At 44.4% G+C, this 20,651-nt stretch overlaps 1 protein-coding gene across 4 annotated transcripts in view; it reads right to left on the reverse strand.

Moving 5' to 3' along the window:
* The window catches only part of FHOD3 (formin homology 2 domain containing 3), a 480,663-nt gene that overhangs the window by 177,266 nt on the left and 282,746 nt on the right, over window positions 1-20,651 (reverse strand). For all 4 annotated transcript variants that reach the window (XM_030336761.1, XM_030336760.1, XM_030336759.1 and 1 more), the window contains exons 6-7: window positions 17,525-17,619; window positions 1,286-1,397 (exon numbers count right to left, since the gene is read on the reverse strand). In XM_030336761.1, coding sequence (XP_030192621.1) covers window positions 1,286-1,397; window positions 17,525-17,619 — 207 coding nt within the window. The remainder of the gene's footprint in view (window positions 1-1,285; window positions 1,398-17,524; window positions 17,620-20,651) is intronic.

Here is a 20,651-nt window from a genome sequence, read left to right on the forward strand (position 1 = left end):
GAGTATTACTGTTATAATCATAAGAAGAAAAAAAATGACATGAAGTTTTTGATTTTGAGTCTTAGTGGGGATGATAATAGCGGTAAATACTGTCCTACTGAGAGAACAACCCCCCAAAAGTTTTTCAAAGGACAAAACAAAAAGCCCCTAACATTTTAGCTTCAGGCTTCACAATATTATTGGAGCCACAGCATGTTATACACTAAACCAAATCCAAAGGCCTTTTTGTCATCAAGTATGTATGGAAGGCCCGCATGCTATGGGGCAGCTGTGAGCCTGGAAACCAAGAGGAGAGCCAAAGACCCTCAGGCCGGGCACATAGTCGTGGGAAACATCAATGAACCAACACAGGAGAGAAGGGGACATACGGGGCTCTGAGTGCCCATGATGGACCTGAGATAGGGAAGGGACAATGCAGGCCAGCGGGGAGGAGGAGGGTGACAGGTGGACAGGGGCTGGGTGGTGAAGGGTCAGTTGCAGGGTTTGGACCTAATCCTATAGGCAGGGGAAAGCCACTGGCAGGGAAATAATAAGACAAAATTTGTGTCTCAGAAGACTTTCCAACAGCAGAGGTGAGGGATGCCAAGTGATAGATGGTAAAGGCCCCCAGTAGGAAGGGCATGAGATGGAGGGAAGGAGGGGAGAAGATTCAAGAAACAGCTAAGGGTCAGAGCCAACAAACCAGCTGTGAGAGGAGGGGGAGAAAGGAACCAGGGTGACCTGGACACTATGGGAAAAGGGGAGAAGGAGCTGGTTCTATGTGTTCAGTGGAGGGGGTGGGGACAGGGCATAAAAATAAGCTCAGGGTTGGGGCAGCTGGGTGGCTCAGTCAGCTGAGCATCTGACTTCAGCTCAGGTCATGATCTTGTGGTTGGTGGGTTCGAATCCCATGTCGGGCTCTGTGTGCTGACAGCTTAGAGCCTGGAGTCTGCTTCAGATTCTGTGTCTCCCGCCCTCTCTGCCCCTCCCCCACTCACTCTATGTCCCTCACAAATGAATAAATGTTAAAAAAAAAAATTAAAAATAAAACGACATAAGCTCAGGGTCTGACCTGTCCTGGACAAGCCCATGGGTGTTTTGTTTGTTTTGTGTGGTTCTTTTGGCACTGTTACAGCAGGTTCCATCCCTAATCTTTGTAGATGTACTCTTCTGAAAAATACGTTTCCTGCAGTGGGGAGTTTGCACAATTGTTTGCACTCAGTTCTGTTTTGAACATGTTAAAAATGGAAGCCTGCCTGCAGTAGACACTTTTGCCCTGATGCAACGGTGGATGGGGGCCACTTACCCCTTTTAGTGTCGACAGCAGAGACGGCCTGAATCAGAAGAGGTGCATTGGACTCCGAGTACTCCACAAAGACCAGCAGCAGCTTCAGGGCTGTCTTCACCACCAGGCGGAACTGCCCAGAGAAGAGAAAACCAACATGTAGCTCTGGATGGTCTGCAAACACCCGGAGGCAGGCTGGCACCCGGCACTTGCTCTGGCCGGGGAACTCTTCTCAGTGAGCACACGGAGGCCTTTGCTGGGTGCCTCAGAAACAGGAAGTAGAATTATGCTCACCTCCCAGATCAGGAAACGGAGGCACCGATTATCCTGTCCGACCCAGAAATAGAACTGGAATTTGAACCCAGGGCCTCTGGCTCCAGAGCCCATAGCCTGTGGTCTCTCGACCAACAAGGTAGCATAGCACTTGCCAGGTCGGTTGCTTCATTTTATCCAGCCTAGAACAGTGCGAGGTACGGATGATCACACTGCTAATTTTTCTGGTGAGGAAGTGGACCCAGGAGGTTAAAGGACTTGCCCAAAGCCACACCACCCAGCTGAGGCAACTGGGAATCTGAACCAAGTCCCGTCCTGCTCGTCCCAGGGCACAGCATTAGTGAGGAGGCACCGTCAGCCCAGGGGCCTTCCCTGCACAGGTCACAGGTCGCCCACCCAAACTCCCAAACCTCCCAGCTGAAGATCAGCTGGCCCTGGGGGCTACCTGGCAGCCTGGTGGGGGCAGGGGGTTCCAGGTCACCTCCCTCCCAACCCTCTGGGGGCTCCTGCTGCAACTCATCACTTAGAGTCTCCCTACCCTGAGCCTCGATTCCCTCCCAGAACCTCCTCCTAAAGGAACTCACCCACCAACTCTCTGGGAAATGGGGTCAAATCACACATCTAAGAAACAAGGAGCTCACGTCAACATACCAGGGACACATGTAGATCTTACAAGGAGCTTGGAACATCGTGCACTCCAGTGAATACTGGAAATTACCCTTGTTAGGGTTGCCACTGGCCTCCATGTTGACCAATCTGATGGTTACTTCTCTGCTCATTTCAACCCCTAACAGCACATGACACAATTGCTCCGCTCCCTCCAAGGACCATTTCCTCTCACCCTGGCCAACCTCAGCCTCTTACCTGAGTGGCCACTCCTTTACTGGCTCCTTCTAGAGTATCCAACCTCTAGGTGGGGGGAGGCCTCAGAGTTCACTCCTGCATTCTTTCCTTCTCTTTCCATACACTCCCTCTAAGTAAGCCCTTCCAGTCTCTTGGCTTTAAATTCTGTCTACGACCTGATGCTAACTATTGCACTCCAGTCCTGACCAAATTCCTGGGCTCTGGCATCGCTCCTCATATGCTAACAAGTTCCTCAAATTCAGGTGGCCAAAAGAGAACCCTTGATCTCACGTGTGCTCATTCCATCCCGTCGACCATTCCAGCCTGCTCCCTCCACTCCCCATGTAGCATGAGGCCCTGCCACCCAGTGAGTGGCCAGTGGGGGGTCACCCTGTACTTCTCTCACCCCATCCCCACAGCAGATCGATCCACGAGGGCTGTCAGATCTTCCCTCAAGAACCGCCCTGAATCCATCCACCTCTCTGCTTCTCTGTCCATCCTGGACCACTGTAAGAGCCTCTTAAGTAATTCCAGACTGGTCCCCACCTCCCCTGATGTCCAAACGGACAAAATTTAGCTGGAGTGACCACCACACTCTCAACCCTCCCTTCCCTGCCCACGGAGCTCAGGACGGAATCCACTCCCACAGCCTTTACAGCTTGGCCCACCTGTGACTCTCTTTCCTGCCCAGTGTGCTCCCTCCATCTACCCTTTTGCAGTCATGTGATGATGTATTTTTAATCTACTAAAGCTTGTTCATGACTCGAGGCCTTCTCACTGGCTATTTTCTGCCTGGAACCAGTCACCACAGGACTGGCCTTTCCTTATCCTTCAGGTATGAAAAATTTCCCCTCATGGGAAATGCCTTCCTAACCCCCTTCATCCAAAGGGACTCCTTGGTGACTCTTACATCGGTGCATTATATTCTTCCCATCCTTTACCACGACCTGAAATTGCTACATATGCACCTGACCTTCCTCTACTGCCCCCAGCCAGGACATAAGCTACCTGGCGGCAGAGGTGCTTTATGCAACACACCAGAACTGTCATCTGTCCTGGAAAAGCTGACTGGTCAGGACTGCACGTGAGGCTTGTTCTTCAAATGCAGTCCCCCTCAGGTCACGTGGAGCACTCACCTTGGCCCCGAGCTTCTATCCTCCACACCAGCCTAGTCCTCAGCAATACTACCCACCCCCCATCCACCCACCGCAATTGTCTGGAGGGCAAGCAGTGCTTTCGGCTTCCATTCTCAACGTTACATCCTTACCACAATGAACACTGAATTCTTTAGAGGCCTTTGACCTCTTCAGAGGGTTTCTACTTTCATAACTTGAGTCCTGCATTCAGTCCCCTGCTCCCGGACTGAATTCCTGAGTATTTTTTTTCAACCACAAGGCTGGGGGTAGAAGGGGAAGGCAAGGCATAATGAACTGTGCTATCTTTGTATGTTTAGAGCTACAGACATTTCTTCAAGTAAATAAAATCTAGCAAGCCCAGGCGACTTCCTCAGTGGGCGGCCTATTATTAAGTAGATTAAGCCTTCTCAGTGCCTTCCTGGGCAAGATCTGGGCTGCTGCCCTCCTCACTCCCCACCCTGCAGGGGCCCTCTCGCATCCCTCTCATCAGTGCTCCTCCTGAGCATCTCTGTGGTCACAAGATCTTGGCCAACACAGTCCCAGGGACCCAGAACCCCTTAGCCACTTTCCCTCATGAAGCTTATTTTAAGAAACCACTGTTTTCTAGCAAAGTCTTTTTTTTTTTTTTTTTATTGGTTTCAACATGTCTATTCATGTCTACTTCTCCTTTGCTGTAAAGGTTCTGTTTGGAGTACTTTTGGCATTGTATTTGTGTTTAAAAAAAAAAATATCCCAAACTCTTCTGATTCACGATTTTAGGCTTCTATGAAATTGGCTTCTATTGAGCCTAAGTGTGTATTTGTGTGTGTTTGGAAGCCTTACTCTGTGAAATTAATAACAAACATGTTCGATAGTTAAACTACTTTAGAAAAAAGAGCAGAATGTGAATTTATGGAAATGCATGGTACTAATTGCAAGCATGTCCTAACTAATCACCAAATACGTCCAGCAGGACTTCTCCCCAGAAATACCTTATTAGCATTACTGTAGAGACTTGAAAGTAATAAAAGCACATGACTTTAAAAGGTTTCTACATCAACCCTTATTTATCCAGAAATCATTTAATTTGATGCCCACAAGTATCTGGAATGCAGTCAAAACCCTCCAAAGCTTTGGAACATCCACAGTGGAGGCCACACACCCATCCCTCCAAGTCCAAACACGCTGCTCATCTCAAAGCTCTTAAAAATCTACTCTAGGTTCCACTGCACTTATCTTGAACACATCCTAATAGAAATGGCTATGGGGATTGCCAGCCCGTATCCACTGGGAAGGGACAAACCACAGGACGGTGACAGGTAAGGAGAGGCAGGCCCAGCATGGTGGCAAGAGCAAGGACAGTGAATGAGGAAGGTGGGAACAGGTGACACAGGTGTCCGTGCACACACACCAGGGCATGGCTCAGCCACTGAAAGCCCCTCAAAGGGACAAGGCGGCGTCCCTGCAATCTGAACTGCTGGATTTTCAGCTCTGCCCCGTGCTCCTTCATGTTCTAATGACACGTTCCAATGCAGTGACTCACAGGCTCACGCACTTGCCCATCTGTCTACGACCGAAGGAAAATCAGTAAGAATTGATTCTCATTCTGAAGGTACATCAATCACATGAGAAGGTGAAGCAACCAGTCATAAAACAGTTACATGAGTACAGGGCAAAAAGGAGTCCGTCTGAAAAGCAGCGGCTGTAAGACAAATGGGCAAGTTCCTCGCGCACCTGGAGGATCAGAGGGGCCACCCGTGAAGGCTACCAAGGAAGAAATCCAGAACACGGATGGCGGTGGAAGGGCTGACCCCATTTAAGGTCCCTCCTGCCCCAAGATGCTGTGCTGCTTCCTTTGATAATGTTGAGTGCTTTCCAGATGCCCACCACCTGTGAGGGAGTGAGAAAGTCATGGCCCTGCCTTCAAGGGCATGGTCATCTCACCGCTGAGAGAAGACTCAAAATACCTCCACACCACATGATTGAACATTATCTGCACTACAGGCTCTCAGAGCCAGGCTGCTGAGGACAGAGAGCACTTGCCAGAAGACAGCCGTTTACAGTGGGGAGGGAGAGTCGGGGGAACAGGGTCGGAGCTGATCCAGCCGCCTGTGGGCTTCCATGCAACACAAGAGCTGTGTGTCAGCCTTTGGGATCGTACTCCCGCAAATAATCCCACTCCCTTAGGGACAGAGGGAGCACACCGGGGGTCCAGATTCAGCCTTTGAGCTACACGTTACCTACATTTTCTGTAATTACATGCTAGGGGATCCCAGTGCTCTATTTTAACACTGTCCATTATAATAAACCATGCTTCATATCGCTTTAAAACACGTAGCTAAATCATAGTCTTTAACAGGACTCTAGACAACCCCTGTGTTACGACGGCAGGATGAGAACAGGCGGCCAGCTGTGAATTGTGCTCCTCATAAGTATTTAGCACACTTTGGGGGTGACAGGGCTGAGGTTTACTTTCAGCTGCAACCATCATCTTGCACTCTGTTCTTACTCAGCATAAAATAGAGGCCATGAACCTTCAGGGGAACAGAGCTGCCCCAGGGATGTAACATTTGTCAGGTCAAGCCTCTGTCTGGGGACTGAGCCTCCGGGTTCCATAAACGACTTGGGGATCCAATGTCACCTCCATGCCAGGAAGCTGGGCCTGGGGGAGGGGTGGCAGGATACTGTCGACATAGGACTTTCCCTTTTTTTAATTTTCTGGGCCAACCCACAGAGAGGGTGTGGAGTCAGACAGTACAGAACCCGGGCAGCTGCGTTTTAGATAAAATATAACTACCAGATGTACGGAAAAGGCATAAAAGCCAGTTTCTCAATAATTTTGCACATTAGAGCAAACGAACTCCCTTCGTGTTTTATTGTACTTAGAGAAACACAAGAACTATACTTAGAAGGTCAAATATGCTGCTTATTAGGTAGAAATAAAAGTATTCCAAACAAAATTTCCAAATTCCTACTCTTCTAAAAATTCAACAACCATAAAAAGAAAACAATTTCCAAACCTCAGGATTTAAATTACAAAGGGGGTTAGAAAAACATGCTTCATTCTATTTGTTTCATTTTCCACTAAAAAGCATAGATACATGTTCTGGAAGTGGATACTGGTTATTAAAACTGAATTAGAAATTGGTAAGATAGCTTGACTTATAACGCTTTGCCACATTGGTTACCAGGTTACCAGAACTAAGAATATACGGACTGGCTTTTTTTTTTTTTAATGTTTTTATTATTTATTTTTGAGACAGAGAGAGACAGAGCATGAGCAGGGGAGGGGCAGACAGAGAGGGAGGCACAGAATCTGAAGAAGGCTCCAGGCTCTGAGCCGTCAGCACAGAGCCCGACGCGGGCCTCGAACTCACAAAGTGTGAGATCATGACCTGAGCGAAGTCGGATGTCCAACCAACTGAGCCACCCAGGCACCCTGAACATATGGACTATTTTAACAACAACAAAGAGTCAAGCGACTTAAGATACTTTTAAGTCCTTCACACTTAAATACTTTATCCCCATGACATATCCTTGAGCTCAGAATCCCTGAGCCAGAAGCTCAGAATGGGCCCTGGAGCCTTTGTAACTGGTTATCAAACAGTCCAACAGATACCTCTGACCCTGAATCTGTCCCCTTCTAAGATGCTGCCTGCAAAATGAACTGGGTCTGGTCAGAAATACAGTGTGGGCCCAGGCAGATTACGGGAGTACAGAAGTCTGGGCCAGTGCTTTGTAGGTATCTGGCACAGGGAGAGGCATGTAGAGACCAGGGCTGGTGCCTCTGCCTGGACAGGAAGTCACCTGCAGTAAATCCATGTGCTATGGCCTCCAGGCCTGATGGCTGACCTCCTTATGACCTGATGGAATTTGCAGAAAGGGAACCAAACTACATTTGTGATTCATGTAGTAGCCAAGTGTGAGTCTGGGAACCCTAAGTGTTTACGAGCTAAAGGAGAGGAAATCTTGCAGAATGTAACACAGCAGAGTATTCAGAAGTAATTAAATATCAAAATAATAAAAAATGCTACCAGTGAACATTTTCTTTCTATTGAGATAAACTTCTGGGGCTTAGCAGGAGGTTTCTTTAAAGAACAATGAATAAAAGTGGACAAGGTCAGAAAACACCCCCTTTGCTAACTCTCTCTTAGGATACTCAATGTAATTATGAAGAGTTAGTTGATACGAGGGAACATATATGCACTGATATTGTTAACTAAGGAATACCAAAGCCTCCACACTAAACTACTGCCTTAAAGAACACCCTGGTAACATCTGCCAAATGAAGGAGGGAAATCAACAACTTTGGATACTTGTCCCGTTAGTGACATCCCTACTCTCAGATGCAAAATCTCATGTTCTAGAAGGCTACCTAACCTGTCACATGACTAATTTCTGAAAGACGTCAAAAGAAAACACAAAGCCCAATCTGATTCGTTCTGCTATACTATGGGGAGTCCCATCTTTCCCTCCGGTGCAAACACATAAGCCTTGGGGAAATGCTACAAATATTCTCTCACGAGCTATAATCAAGGTTAAAGAGCTTTCCTAAGTAAATAATCAGCCCTGGAAACATGACAGAGGACACCACAGCCAGCTCCCATCTCCTTAGAGTGGGTGGAGGAGGGCTGGCCGGTGGAGAAAGGCTGTGGGGAGCAGGGTTAGCAGTGCTGGCAAAAGCAAACCTGAGCTGATAGGGCCACTCCCAGGCTGGCTCACGGAAGCCGACACTTCCTCCGGTTCTCCAGCCCATCCAACTCTCAGAGCGTTGCTTCCCGAGGAACAGCACATGGGCTGCTCTGGGATGTCTGCATCACCCCCAGATATTCTCCCGTCTTAGAACCACCCATCCCTAGTCTCTCCAGAATCTAGAACACAGCTGCTAGTCCTTGACCAAATGCCCTAAAAAGGCAGAAAGGTCAAAGTCCCCCTGCTTCTGTTTCTCTTATTCATGGGGGATCTTGCTTGCAGAAATTAGTAAGCTACAATTCCAGGTTATCCACAAGCCTCTTTAGAGTTATGGTTCCTACCGCCTATCAGCTCCCTGAAGATGATCATCTCAAAGTGGACTAAAGACACTGCTGTCCAGTCCTGTGGCTGGAGAGCCTTTCTGGACCAGAACCCCTCGGCACGCTGGCTCCTGTAAGGTCTGGCTTGAATCTCTGGTCTCTCTCCCTGACATCTTCATAAAATAACAATGAGTCAAACTAGGTCTTCTCTTTTTTTTTTTTTTTTTTTTCTTTTTCTTGCACTGAGATTATCCTCATATGGACACCCAAGAGATCATATAGGTGAGAATTAGTTTTCCAGTCATATGTACCCAAATAACCAGAAGGACAGCAACAGCCCTCAGGGGGAAGAGAGCCCTTTGTGTCCCCTATCTAACACAAATATTACTTGAACATTCCATTGAAACTTGTAGAATTTTTAAAATTCTTACCTAATGGAACAACGATAAACATGGAAAAACATTCAAACACAACCTCATTTACTAAACATGTTAACATCAAGTTAGTAACAAAGCTCTTTAAACGCTATAGCATCAAACAAGTTGATTAACACAAGAAAAGTCCAATGAATTTAGTACATTTCTATAACTATTACATAAGCATTTAACATGTTTTTAAAATAGTATGACGACCCAGGAAAATGCTTGCAATATAGCGTTAACTATGTAATAAAGTTTTAAAAAATTAGAAGAAAATGTACAAAGTTAGTCGTTGAATCTATATAGAAGTATTTCAGGTGATTTTTTTCTCTTCTTGTATTTCTAAAGTTTTATACAAAGAGTATATTACACTTATGATCATAAAAAAATCAAAGTTTTACAAACGCGAAGTCCTCGTGCCTGCTGTCAAGAAAGTAAGCAGTCAACAGGGGTGCCTGGGTGGCTCAGTAGGTTAAGTATCCAACTCTTTTTTTTTTTTTTTTTTTTAATTTTTTTTTTCAACGTTTATTTATTTTTGGGACAGAGAGAGACAGAGCATGAACGGGGGAGGGGCAGAGAGAGAGGGAGACACAGAATCGGAAACAGGCTCCAGGCTCTGAGCCAACAGCCCAGAGCCTGACGCGGGGCTCGAACTCACGGACCGCGAGATCGTGACCTGGCTGAAGTCGGACGCTTAACCGACTGCACCACCCAGGCGCCCCAGGTATCCAACTCTTGATTTAGACTTAGGTCATGATCTCACATTTCTTGAGTTTGAGCCCCACATCAGGCTCTGCACTGACTGTCAGTGCAGAGCCTGCTTGGGATTCTCTCTCCACCTCTCTCTCTCTCAAAAATAAATAAACTTAAAAAAAAAAAGAAACTAGGTAACCAATTTGACAATAAATTTCATATATTAAAAAAAAAACAGATGAATGGAAAAAAAAAGAAACTAAGCAATCAATAGATTTAACTTAACTTTGGAACTCTATGAGGTACAACAATCGATATGTTAAAAACTCTGCTGGAAAAGGTGGACAACGTGCATGAACAAATGAGAAATTTCAGTGGAGGGAAACTAGAAAGAGTCAGATGGAAATGCTAGAAATAATAAGCACTGTAAAAGACATAAAGAATGTATTTCTGAAGTTCATCAGGAAGACTTAACGAAGACAAGCTGAGCAAAGACAACAGAAACTGCCCAAGATGCAACAGAGGAGAAGAGAGTGAATCAGTTTTAACCATGCGAAGCATATTTTGATGTCAATCACAGACGACACTTTAAAGCCCCAAACTTTCCCTTCCTGGACAGAAGCCAGATGCAAGAACATCTTAACAAGCATCCTGCTGAAGGGAAAATGATTCAAATGAAGGTACACAATCTCAATTTCTTCATGTCAAGCTCCAAAGATGCAGAAATTAAGAATCTTGGAAAACTATGTCCTTCAAACAATAGCACATCTGATGTTCCATTGGAGGGATAACAGGTATTCAAATAATGGCTTATCAACATGGCAACTATATTTTACTTTTCACATTTGAGCATATAAATTAATATACTCCTGCATAACACTTTTAAGAATAAGTGAGCATAACATGTGACGTTCTGAGAATTTACAATGCAGGCATCTCACACAATGCAAAGTTCATGTCCCAATTTTCAGAAAGAAGGATTATAGGGGCGCCTGGGTGGCGCAGTCGGTTAAGCGTCCGACTTCAGCCAGGTCACGATCTCGCGGTCCGTGAGTTCGAGCCCCGCGTCAGGCTCTGGGCTGATGGCTCAGAGCCTGGAGCCTGTTTCCGATTCTGTGTCTCCCTCTCTCTCTGCCCCTCCCCCGTTCATGCTCTGTCTCTCCCTGTCCCAAAAATAAATAAACGTTGAAAAAAAAAATTTAAAAAAAAAAAAAAAAAGAAAGAAGGATTATAGATGAAGCTGAAAAATTTATATCCTACATTTCATTAAACCTTCTAACTGATCCCTGGCAACATGCTCCAAAGGCTTTCTGGATGAAAGTCTCATAAGCACTTAGAAAAGAGAGAGAGACACCTGGGACCAGCAGTTTCCAGGTGAGCAGGTTCTGGCAAGCTGAGGCCACCTCCTTCTTTAAACAGGAGGTTGAGGGAAAAGAGGTGAGGGAAAAGAGATGTTGATTTACAACACTGGACACTTGTTTGCAGATACAATGCTCAGTGTTCTACCTATTCTTCACTATTATTATCCCCATTTTATCATTTATTAAACCCATTCTATAGATGAAAAAGCAATCCACCCAAAGGATCATACAAGTGTATTTGGTCTCAGGGATCCGCACTTAACAGCAGATGCAGCATACGTTGACTTTGGCTTTGGAACTCAATGAAGAAACGAGGCTGGATGATCAGAGTTCAGCGCCTTCCCACTAAAATGGTCTAAAAATGACTATCAGTGTCAACCTGCAAGCTGCACGGGCTTATGCATTCCTTGGCTCTATCGATGTTTTGGTTAATGGCAGAGAAATTCTGCTCATTAAATTTATGTTAAATAAAACTAGGACTGGGGCGCCTGGGTGGCTCAGTTGGTCGAGTGCCAACTTTGGCTCAGGTCATGATCTCCCAGTTTGTGGGTTCAAGTCCTGCATCGGGCTCTATGCTGACAGCTCAGAGCCTGGAGCCTGCTTCAGATTCTGTGTCTCCCTCTCTCTCTGCCTCTCCCCTGCTTGTTCTCTTGCTCGTTCTCTCTCAAAAATAAACTAAAAAAATTTTTTTAAACAAAAACAAAAACCCTAGGACTAACAGTTAACATGATGAATAGCCAAAGCAAAACACAAAATCATCTTAAGGCTGGAACTCTGATGATACCAACGGGGAAAAAATGCAAAGCTCGGCATCTAGGTGTAAGTCAACCACGGAGATGCAGAATGGAAGAAGCTGGCATATCAAAAACAAAAACCCTGGGAAGTTTAGGGCATTATCAGTCTAATTTGAGCTAGCACCCAGGGCTGCCGGTGAAAAGCCTAATCAATCAAAAGTGGGATGTGTAGAAGAAGGATGCTATATCCAGTATGATGAGGAACTGCAAATTATGTCACCAACGACTATCTGCGGAAACAATCAAGCTGAGCTTGGACAGGGTGACATGCTAACTGCCTTTAAATACTCAACGAGTTTCCAGGGAGGAAGTGACATTGTGTTGCTCCAGAAAGCAGTGCATGGTGTTTGTTTAACGCAACAAGAGGCATCCCTGGAAAACCCACAAGGAGGCGGGTTTTTTTGTTCGTTTTTTTTTTTTTAATTTACATCCAAGTGAGTTAACATCTAGTGCAACGATTTCAGGAGTAGATTCATTAATGCCCCTCGCCCATTTAGCGCCCCCACCCCCCACAACCCCTCCAGTAACCCTCTGGTTGTTCTCCATATTTATGAGTCTGTTATGTTTCATCCCTCTCCCTGTTTTTATATTATTTTTGCTTCCCTTCCCTTATGTTCATCTGTTTTGTATCCTAAAGTCCTCATATAAGTGAAGTCATATGATTTTTGTCTTTCTCTAATTTCACTTAGCATAATACCCTCTAGTTCCATCCACATAGTTGTGAATGGCAAGATTTCATTCTTTTTGATTGCCAAGTAATACTCCATTGTGTGTGTGTGTGTGTGTGTGTGTGTGTGTGTGTGTGTGTGTATTCCTCAAGATGTCCCCATATCTCCATTATTCAGTTTCCCCTGCAACTTGCGACCAGGTGTCACCACCTCACAGCTTTGCTACTGTGCGAGCATGCCTACCTCCAAACCATCAAAAAGGAAGTCCAGAGATCTGTGATCAGCAACCTGGGGCACACACACACACACACACACACACACCACATCTTCTTTATCCATTCATCCATCGATGGACATTTGGGCTCTTTCCCTACTTTGGCTATTGTTGATAGTGCTTCTGTAAACACTGGGGTGCATGTGTCCCTTCGAAACAGCACACCTGTATCCATTCAATAAATACCTGGTAGTGCAACTGCTGGGTTGTAGGGTAGGTCTATTTTTAATTTTTTGAGGAACTTCCATACTGTTTTCCAGAGTGGCTGCACCACTTTGCCGTCGGAGGTGTGGTCTGTTTAACGTCAGAGAGGTGGACGTGGGTCCCAGGAAGGAAGGCTTCCCACCAATTCCAGGGCCCAACAGTAACACTCCCTCTGCCTCTAGAAGTATCAGGAATGTGGCTGGTGAACATCAGTAACATCTTTAACAAGACTTCACCATTTCTTCAAGGCCAGGATTCCATGTTATGTTATGTTATGTAACTCAAAAAGAGCTTCAGATCTCACTCATAATGTGGGGCATCTGATGGATCAGATGCCATGCCAAGGGCTTGAGACCAAAGGGTGCACTCAATCTCCTCCCCTCCTCCTGGAGCAAATGGCACTATGGAGGAACCAGCTTAGCTGCCCTTGCGGACACTGCCTTCACCTCAAAACCAGCATGTCAGGTGCCTGGGTGGCTCAGTAGCTTGAGCGTCCGACTTCAGCTCAGGTCATGATCTTACAGTTCATGAGTTCGAGCCCCAAGTCAGGCTCTGTGCTGATAGCTCGGAGCCTGGAGCCTGCTTCAGATTCTGTGTCTCCCCCTCTCTCTGCCCCTCCCCTGCTCACTCGGTCTCTCTCTCTCTCTCTCTCAGAAATAAGCATTAAAAAAAACCAAAAAACAAAAAAACAGTATGTCAAAGCTCTCCTGCCAATGAATCTCAATGTCCAACTTCTCTATTCCTACCAGAGGCAATGCCAGACTCCTGGCCACTCCGATTCAAAGCTGTGACCCTATCTTTGCTTTTACTTATCTATATCCAGAAACCCAAACCGAGGAAGCTATTCCTCAAGATGTCCCCATATCTCCATTATTCGGTTTCCCCTGCAACTTGCGACCAGGTGTCACCACCTCACAGCTTTGCTACTGTGCGAGCATGCCTACCTCCAAACCATCAAAAAGGAAGTCCAGAGATCTGTGATCAGCAACCTGGGGCACAGCTGAAAAAAATGAGATTCCGTGGGGGTAGGGGGCAGAAAAAGAGAGAGCAGGCTGAGCCAAGGTGGACAGCAATCCAGAGAGGGAAGATTCCATGACTACAACAAGAGGCATCCCTGGAGAACCCACAAGGAGGTGGGGGACCCTGGGCCTCCCCCATAGGCCAGAAGGAGATCTATAAAGAGAGACGGACTTTCTGTGTTAGAGCGACGAAAGGCCATGCTGTACAAGCTGAATCATTTCACCCCAATTTATTGGACTTCAGACGTATGAAGAGAAAAAACTCCATACTGTGTGAGAAGTCAAGAGATGGGCATCTTCTCCCTACCTCTGACTGCGGAGTTTAAAGACGGGCTTTTGTAAATAAAATGAAACACTTGATTGAAAACACTTTCTTTTCTTTCTTTTTAAAAAGTAATTATTTGGCTGCAAATGCATACTTTTCTCCTCTGGCTAGGAGTCTCAAATATCTGCAAATATGCATTGCATAATGACCCTCTGGCAGGCTGCAAAATCACATCTTGTTGCCTTTCATGGAAGGAAAACGAACAATTATGAAAACAGAAGGACAAGGTTTCTCTAACCCAAGATTTCATTTATCAGCTCCATTCCTGTTTAAGGCCAAAACAATACGAACTCAAGGTAAACCTTTTAGGTTCTGAGAAATCAGACTCTTAGTCAAAAGAAAGCCCTAGGACCTCTGGCTTTCCAGATTTCTTAATCTCAACTTGGAAAACCTATGTGTAAGGAGGGGACAGAGGCTTCCTTCCCCAAACCTAAAGGTCTCAGGTCTGTGCACCCATGTTTCTTGCAGATACCTTACTATCTAGACCTGGGGGGTAAGGGGGATGTCAGGGGCCTCCATTACTGGTTTTGCAAATAAGAGGTGATCTCATCAGAACTACACGGAAAATCAATCTGCTGGCTGCTCCCACTGCTGACTTTCAGCCACCAGCCTGGAACTGAGCACACCCTGCAGAACAGAGCGAGTCCTTTAGCTGATATCACAGTGGGTGGATATAGGCTGCGAGTCACCCATGGTCCCCCTTCTAACAACACTGTAAGTTCCAAGGCTCAGGCTGACCATGGGCTCTATTTTCTTGTCTTCATAGTGACCGGCTCAGTGCTGAGCACAGGAGCTGGAGACTACTATGGACCCTCCTTTGAAAAATCAAAGATGGAGAAAAAAACCAGCACCGATCCAGTACCGATGCCCCATGTGGCTGGGGAGCAGGAGAACACTCAACCTCAGACAGAGGCCTCAGGGAGAGATGCCCAGGGTCATGAACACTATGTGAAAGGAGGCTGGGAAAGCATAATTCCTACAAACTTATTCTTGAAGACTTCTAATTTTAGGATTTCTCCATGTTACACAGAAATGCAAGAAGGAGGTTCCTTTCATTTTCTTTTCTTAAAAGAATGATTCCAAAGAAAAATCAGCAGCATGGTGTTGCAACACCAAAGACTGAGTCCTCCTCCCATCTACTGAGCAGAGAAATGATCACTGTTGGGCCTGTTTCCTCTTTCTCTTCTCCTCTTTTTCTTTTCCACCCCTGGGATCTCTCCTCTCACTTTTCTCCATCTCCCTGTCTTCCCTCCGTGACATTCCCTCTGTATCCTCGCTTATTTTCTCCCAACCCACCACCTAGATCTTGCCCTCGCTCTATGCCCTTCTTGCTGATGAGCTAAAAGATGGTCACTTTTCCTACTGTAAGTATGTTAGGTTTTATTTCCTTTCAGAAATAGAGCTGGCTATTGGTGTTTTATCATGACTATAAATAAAGCTATAAAGATTTATTTGTCTCTAACATTTACCAAAAGTCCATTTCTATCACAGAATCTCCTCCCATCTCCCTAGATTGTGGGGTCTTCGAGACCATCCAGGGAGCCTTGGGAAGGGAGCAGTTTCCAAATGAACATGAAGCTTGGGGAGGGTTCCCAGCATAAGGAAAAAAAACAGAAAACACTGTAACAGGATATGAGATATAAATCTTCCCTCAGCCTGGCTAAATCAACCTAGTAAAGCCAGCATTTCATTCAGCATCTAAGGTCACCTACAGCAGTTTGTAAATAGATTCATTTCCATTTTCCATAGAAGACAAAACCAAAAACAAGAGAGAGAGAGAGAGAGAGAGAGAGGAGAAAAAATTATTAGTCTTCTGAGAGAAACCATGGCTATTTCTATTATGAAATGGGGAAAAAAATCGATCATCAATAATATGAGAAAAAGGAAAACTGAGAAGGAGATGTAAGGGTCAACCAAGGATCTGGGATGCAATGAGTCCTGCGTATCGGGGCCATCCACGGAGAAAAGGCCCTTCTCACGACACAAGGGCACCATCACCAGGACGATAGTCTGTAAGGACGATAAACCTCAAATGGAATCTGTTCTCGACACAAAGTCAAATCAGGGCTGAATGTTCCTGAAGCACAGCAGAGTCTTTGGGAAGCAGGTAACAGGAGAGGTCAGGCCAAGGGATAAGACTCACCATGATGAGCTCGTCGCTGGCACACACCAGCCTTGAGTGGCTCGCCAGAGTGGCGGTGGCAGTGAGGACAGGGATGGGAGCCATTTAGGCTGACCACGTGCTCTCCAGAGCCCCCCCCCCCCCGCCAGAACATTATGTTGATCCTGTGACCTGTGCAAGTCCTCTAGTTGCCCCATGCAGGCCCTCTAGTTGCCCCTCTGCCTGACCCTGTTGCCCACTATAGTCAATTTCATCTCCTCCATGCTGCCCCACCCCACCCTCGCCCCAAAAGCTGACCACACTCCAGCCTGATCCACTTGCACCTACTCAGGACAGGATCCCTTCTTACTCTTCCTCAATCCCCCCTCCAAACGGCCCCTCTCGTGGCCCCACCTGAGAATGCAGGGAGGACCACGTCAGAGCCTTGCCCAGCTCAAGTGACAGGGTAGGTCTGCCTTGTTGGGGCACTTCCCGAGTGTGGGGTTCAGAGCCAAGTCATGGATGGATCAGGATATCACGTGCCAAGATGCATGGGGGAAATCAGAGGATTCTCCCAACTAAGCACTCTTTTTCTCAACTACAAAATGGGGATGATGTTATTTATCTCATCACGGTCTCATTTATCTCATCACGGATTAAAGGAGATAATGCTTATAAAACACCTACTATGGTGCCTGGGGCCTGGTCAATCTTTACTAACTGCTACTTTTATAACTGATGGTAGAGTTGAAAGGTGGTCTCAAATTCCTTCAACTACACAGAAGAATATGCACACACATATGCACAACACACACATATGTCCTTTTGTAACTGAACATAAATGAACATGAAATGAAACAGATAAGATTGATACTATATCTCTAGTACAATTTTTAAAATAAACATTAAAAACTAGAGGTGCCAAAAGCATCTGATTAAAGCTTGAAAGAAGAGAACATAAAATGCATTAAAACTTCATAAACTTTTTGCAATTTGAATGTATTTTAAAATCTGTAAAATAGTCATCCTCACTTCTACTGTTACACGGCTGGAACCAAGCTAAACAGAATTTCTTTCCACAAAGCCATCTCAGAGAAAACAAAAAGAAAGGTATATGATATGCAAACTGAGTAAAAGTTCGACCATACCCTTCTCTTACCTTTGACCCAATGAGCGTGTACAGCCACTGAATGGTTTCATTGTGGTTTATTACTCCATTCATCCCATCCACATACAACATAATCTGGCCCAAAGCTACAGAAGAGAAGAGAAAAAGGAGGAGACGTTATGGTTTTATATGTATATGCAATTTTCAGTGATCATAATGTTGGTTGAGATTTTCATATTTTAAGTGCACGGTGTGTTACAAACTGAATCTGAGGAGATTTCCTGAGCTCTTCTGAAATTAGCTAAATCTCATCTCAGAGAGAAAGTCTTGACCATGGCAGAGGAAGCAAGGGCTATTCCTGGTGTCTGGAAGATGCAATTAAGGTACCAAATACAGTGATTGTTGTTTCTGTGTGTCTTGATGCATAAATGCATGCTTTTATGTTTCTATATCTGTGTGCAGTCCCAGACGGGGCAGCCATACCCCCGGGACGGTGTCTGGATTGTGGCCTCCCACTGGGGCCAAGAGGAAAAATCAAGTTTTTAAAAGCAACCTGGCAGGTCTCAGGTGCAATGCAACCCTCCTGATTATCATTTTAATCCTTTAGATAAGAGATAAATACCTATTTTATTATTTGTAATTCCTTTGAAAGACTGTTCAGGTTCTTTTAAATGTCAGAAAGCATGAGAAAAATAATTTTCAGATACTAAATCCCAAATTCTTAGTTAAGGAAAAGACAGTCACTGCATATTATCATTTTTCACCAGAAAGAAAAGATAGGCCATATTACTGCCTTGTAAAAAAAAAATTATTAACTCTAATTTTTCAGTTCCCTTAATATCAAAATCACTTGGGATTCTAGATCATGAACAAGTAAGTTACATACATGACATAAATAGGCTTTCTTAAATCACGGGTGACCTCCTAAATCCTTTCACCCATCATTAATTGGCAAAGGATTAACATTTTCAGGCAACACTTTTTTTCGTGGCCACAGGACATATCATTTTAGAAAAGTGGAAAATATGGAAGAGTGAAGTGAAAATAATTCAATAATGCCACCATAATTCTAGGATAATCATTCTTAACACACAGATATATTCTCTTTTATTCATTATACGTGCACACATACCCATGTTTATATGTACGTTGTAGGAAAATGGCGCTGAATGAAAAGAGTAAAACATGAAACAGTGAGCATACACTAATTCCAAGCATAGAAATATATGTGTGATGTTAGAAAATACTTTCCTAGCCAAGAAAAGATCAAATAACAAAAACACACAATTGCTGTGAGAAAAAGGATGCTCTTCAACATGCAAAAACTCAAATTTACAAAAAACTGAATATATGCTTGGTACAATAAACACTACATTTGTGAAAATAACTGATTAATATTCTACTTAGTGGTGCAACACTGGAGATACTCCTGTTAAAATCAGGAAAATTAAAAGATGGTGCCCGCTAAGCTCCATGATTATTTAGCCCTATTATAGAATTTCAGGCAAATGTAAAAGACATGAGAATTAACGAGGGGTAGGAAGGTTGGAAATGAATATATAATACTGTCGTTCTTTGCAAGAAATATAGACCTGATTAAAAATTCATCTACAGAATTTACAATGAAGAGATCACAATTACGACCACTTTATCATCTTCATGAGAAAGGTGTATGTAACATACAAAGAAAATCAAAGTTTAAGGTAAAGAAATAATAGATAAACAGCCATATGATAGTATGATAAAGGCTTAGATGATTTACTGTATACACAATTCATACAAATTTCTAAGAAAATACTAAATGCCAAGAGAAAAAAGTCAAAAGCATTTCGTAAGACAGACAACAAGCTATTCTACAATAACACACCAATTTGTCCATCATCACTATGCTAAAAAAATTAAAAAGATAATGAGGTAGCGTTTTCTGTTAAATCAGCAGAGGTATTTTTTTTTAAAGAAATAATTAGGTATCAAATGCTTAAGAGGTTCAACAAGTAACCTCACACATTACAGGTGGCAAGGCAAACTGATACAAATCCTGTAATAAGGCTACTCAGTGCTGTCATTGCTTTAAAATAATTTCATTTAATGCCCACTGTGTGCCAAGCTCTAAGGGGGCACTTGAAATGTTACTCCCATTTGACAGAGGGGAAAAAAAAACACAAGGCTCTTGAAAGTGCAGGAACTACTCTACAAACCCCATTGATACCAGGGGGGCCTAGGTGGCTCAGTCAGTTAAATGACCGACTTTGGCTCAGGTCATGATCTCACGGTTTGTGGGTTCGAGCCCCCCGTCAGCTCTGTGCTGATAGCTCAGAGCCTGGAGCCTGCTTCGGATTCTGTGTCTCCCTCTCTCTCTACCCCTCCCTGCTTGTGCTCTCTCTCTCTCTACTTCAAAAATAAACAGACATTAAAAAACAAAACAAAACAAACAATCCATTGATACCAAGGGGCGGAGGCCACCTCCAGCCAGGGTAGGCAGGGTAGGTGGGCTCCTTTATGTCAGTACTGAGAGCCTTAAAGTCCTCTCTGAGCTCTTCCCCATCATGGTGATTTCAGGCATCTGTACTAAGAAAAAAACCCTTAAGTTAAAAAAATAATAATAATAATAAAGCAGTGAAGACAGTCACTGAAGTGTCACCTCTATTAAAATACTAACTAATACCTGGGACACTTGGGCAGCTCAGTCAGTTGAGCATCCCAATTCCTGATTTCAGCTCTCATGATCTCGCCATTATTGAGGTCGAGCCCTGCACTGGCTCTGTGCTGAGCGGGCAGACTGATTGGTATTCCTCCCCCCCAACTCCCCTCCCTCTCCCCCTCTCTGCCCCTCCTCTGTTCTCTCTAAATAAACAGTACTAAAGTAAAATGAAATATTAACTAAGACCTAAATATCTATCATAGTTCTAGAACTCAGCTCTAGTAAATGACTGCATAGGTTATGTCCTAACCCATTAAATGCTTCTGATAAGATAATTAAAAAGTAAAAAATTATAAACATGACCTAATTCAACAAAACAGTCAAATCTTCATGCATAGAAGGGAAGGAAAATACATGAAATGTTAAATATTAATTATTAAATATTAAATACATGAAATATGATTGGTATATGTTCTTTGGATATGTTTTTTTCCCTTTTGTATTTCCCACTATGGACATCTATTACATCTGTAATAG

Source organism: Lynx canadensis, chromosome D3 (genome assembly GCF_007474595.2).
Source record: "Lynx canadensis isolate LIC74 chromosome D3, mLynCan4.pri.v2, whole genome shotgun sequence".
NCBI classification, from domain to species: Eukaryota; Metazoa; Chordata; class Mammalia; order Carnivora; family Felidae; genus Lynx; species Lynx canadensis.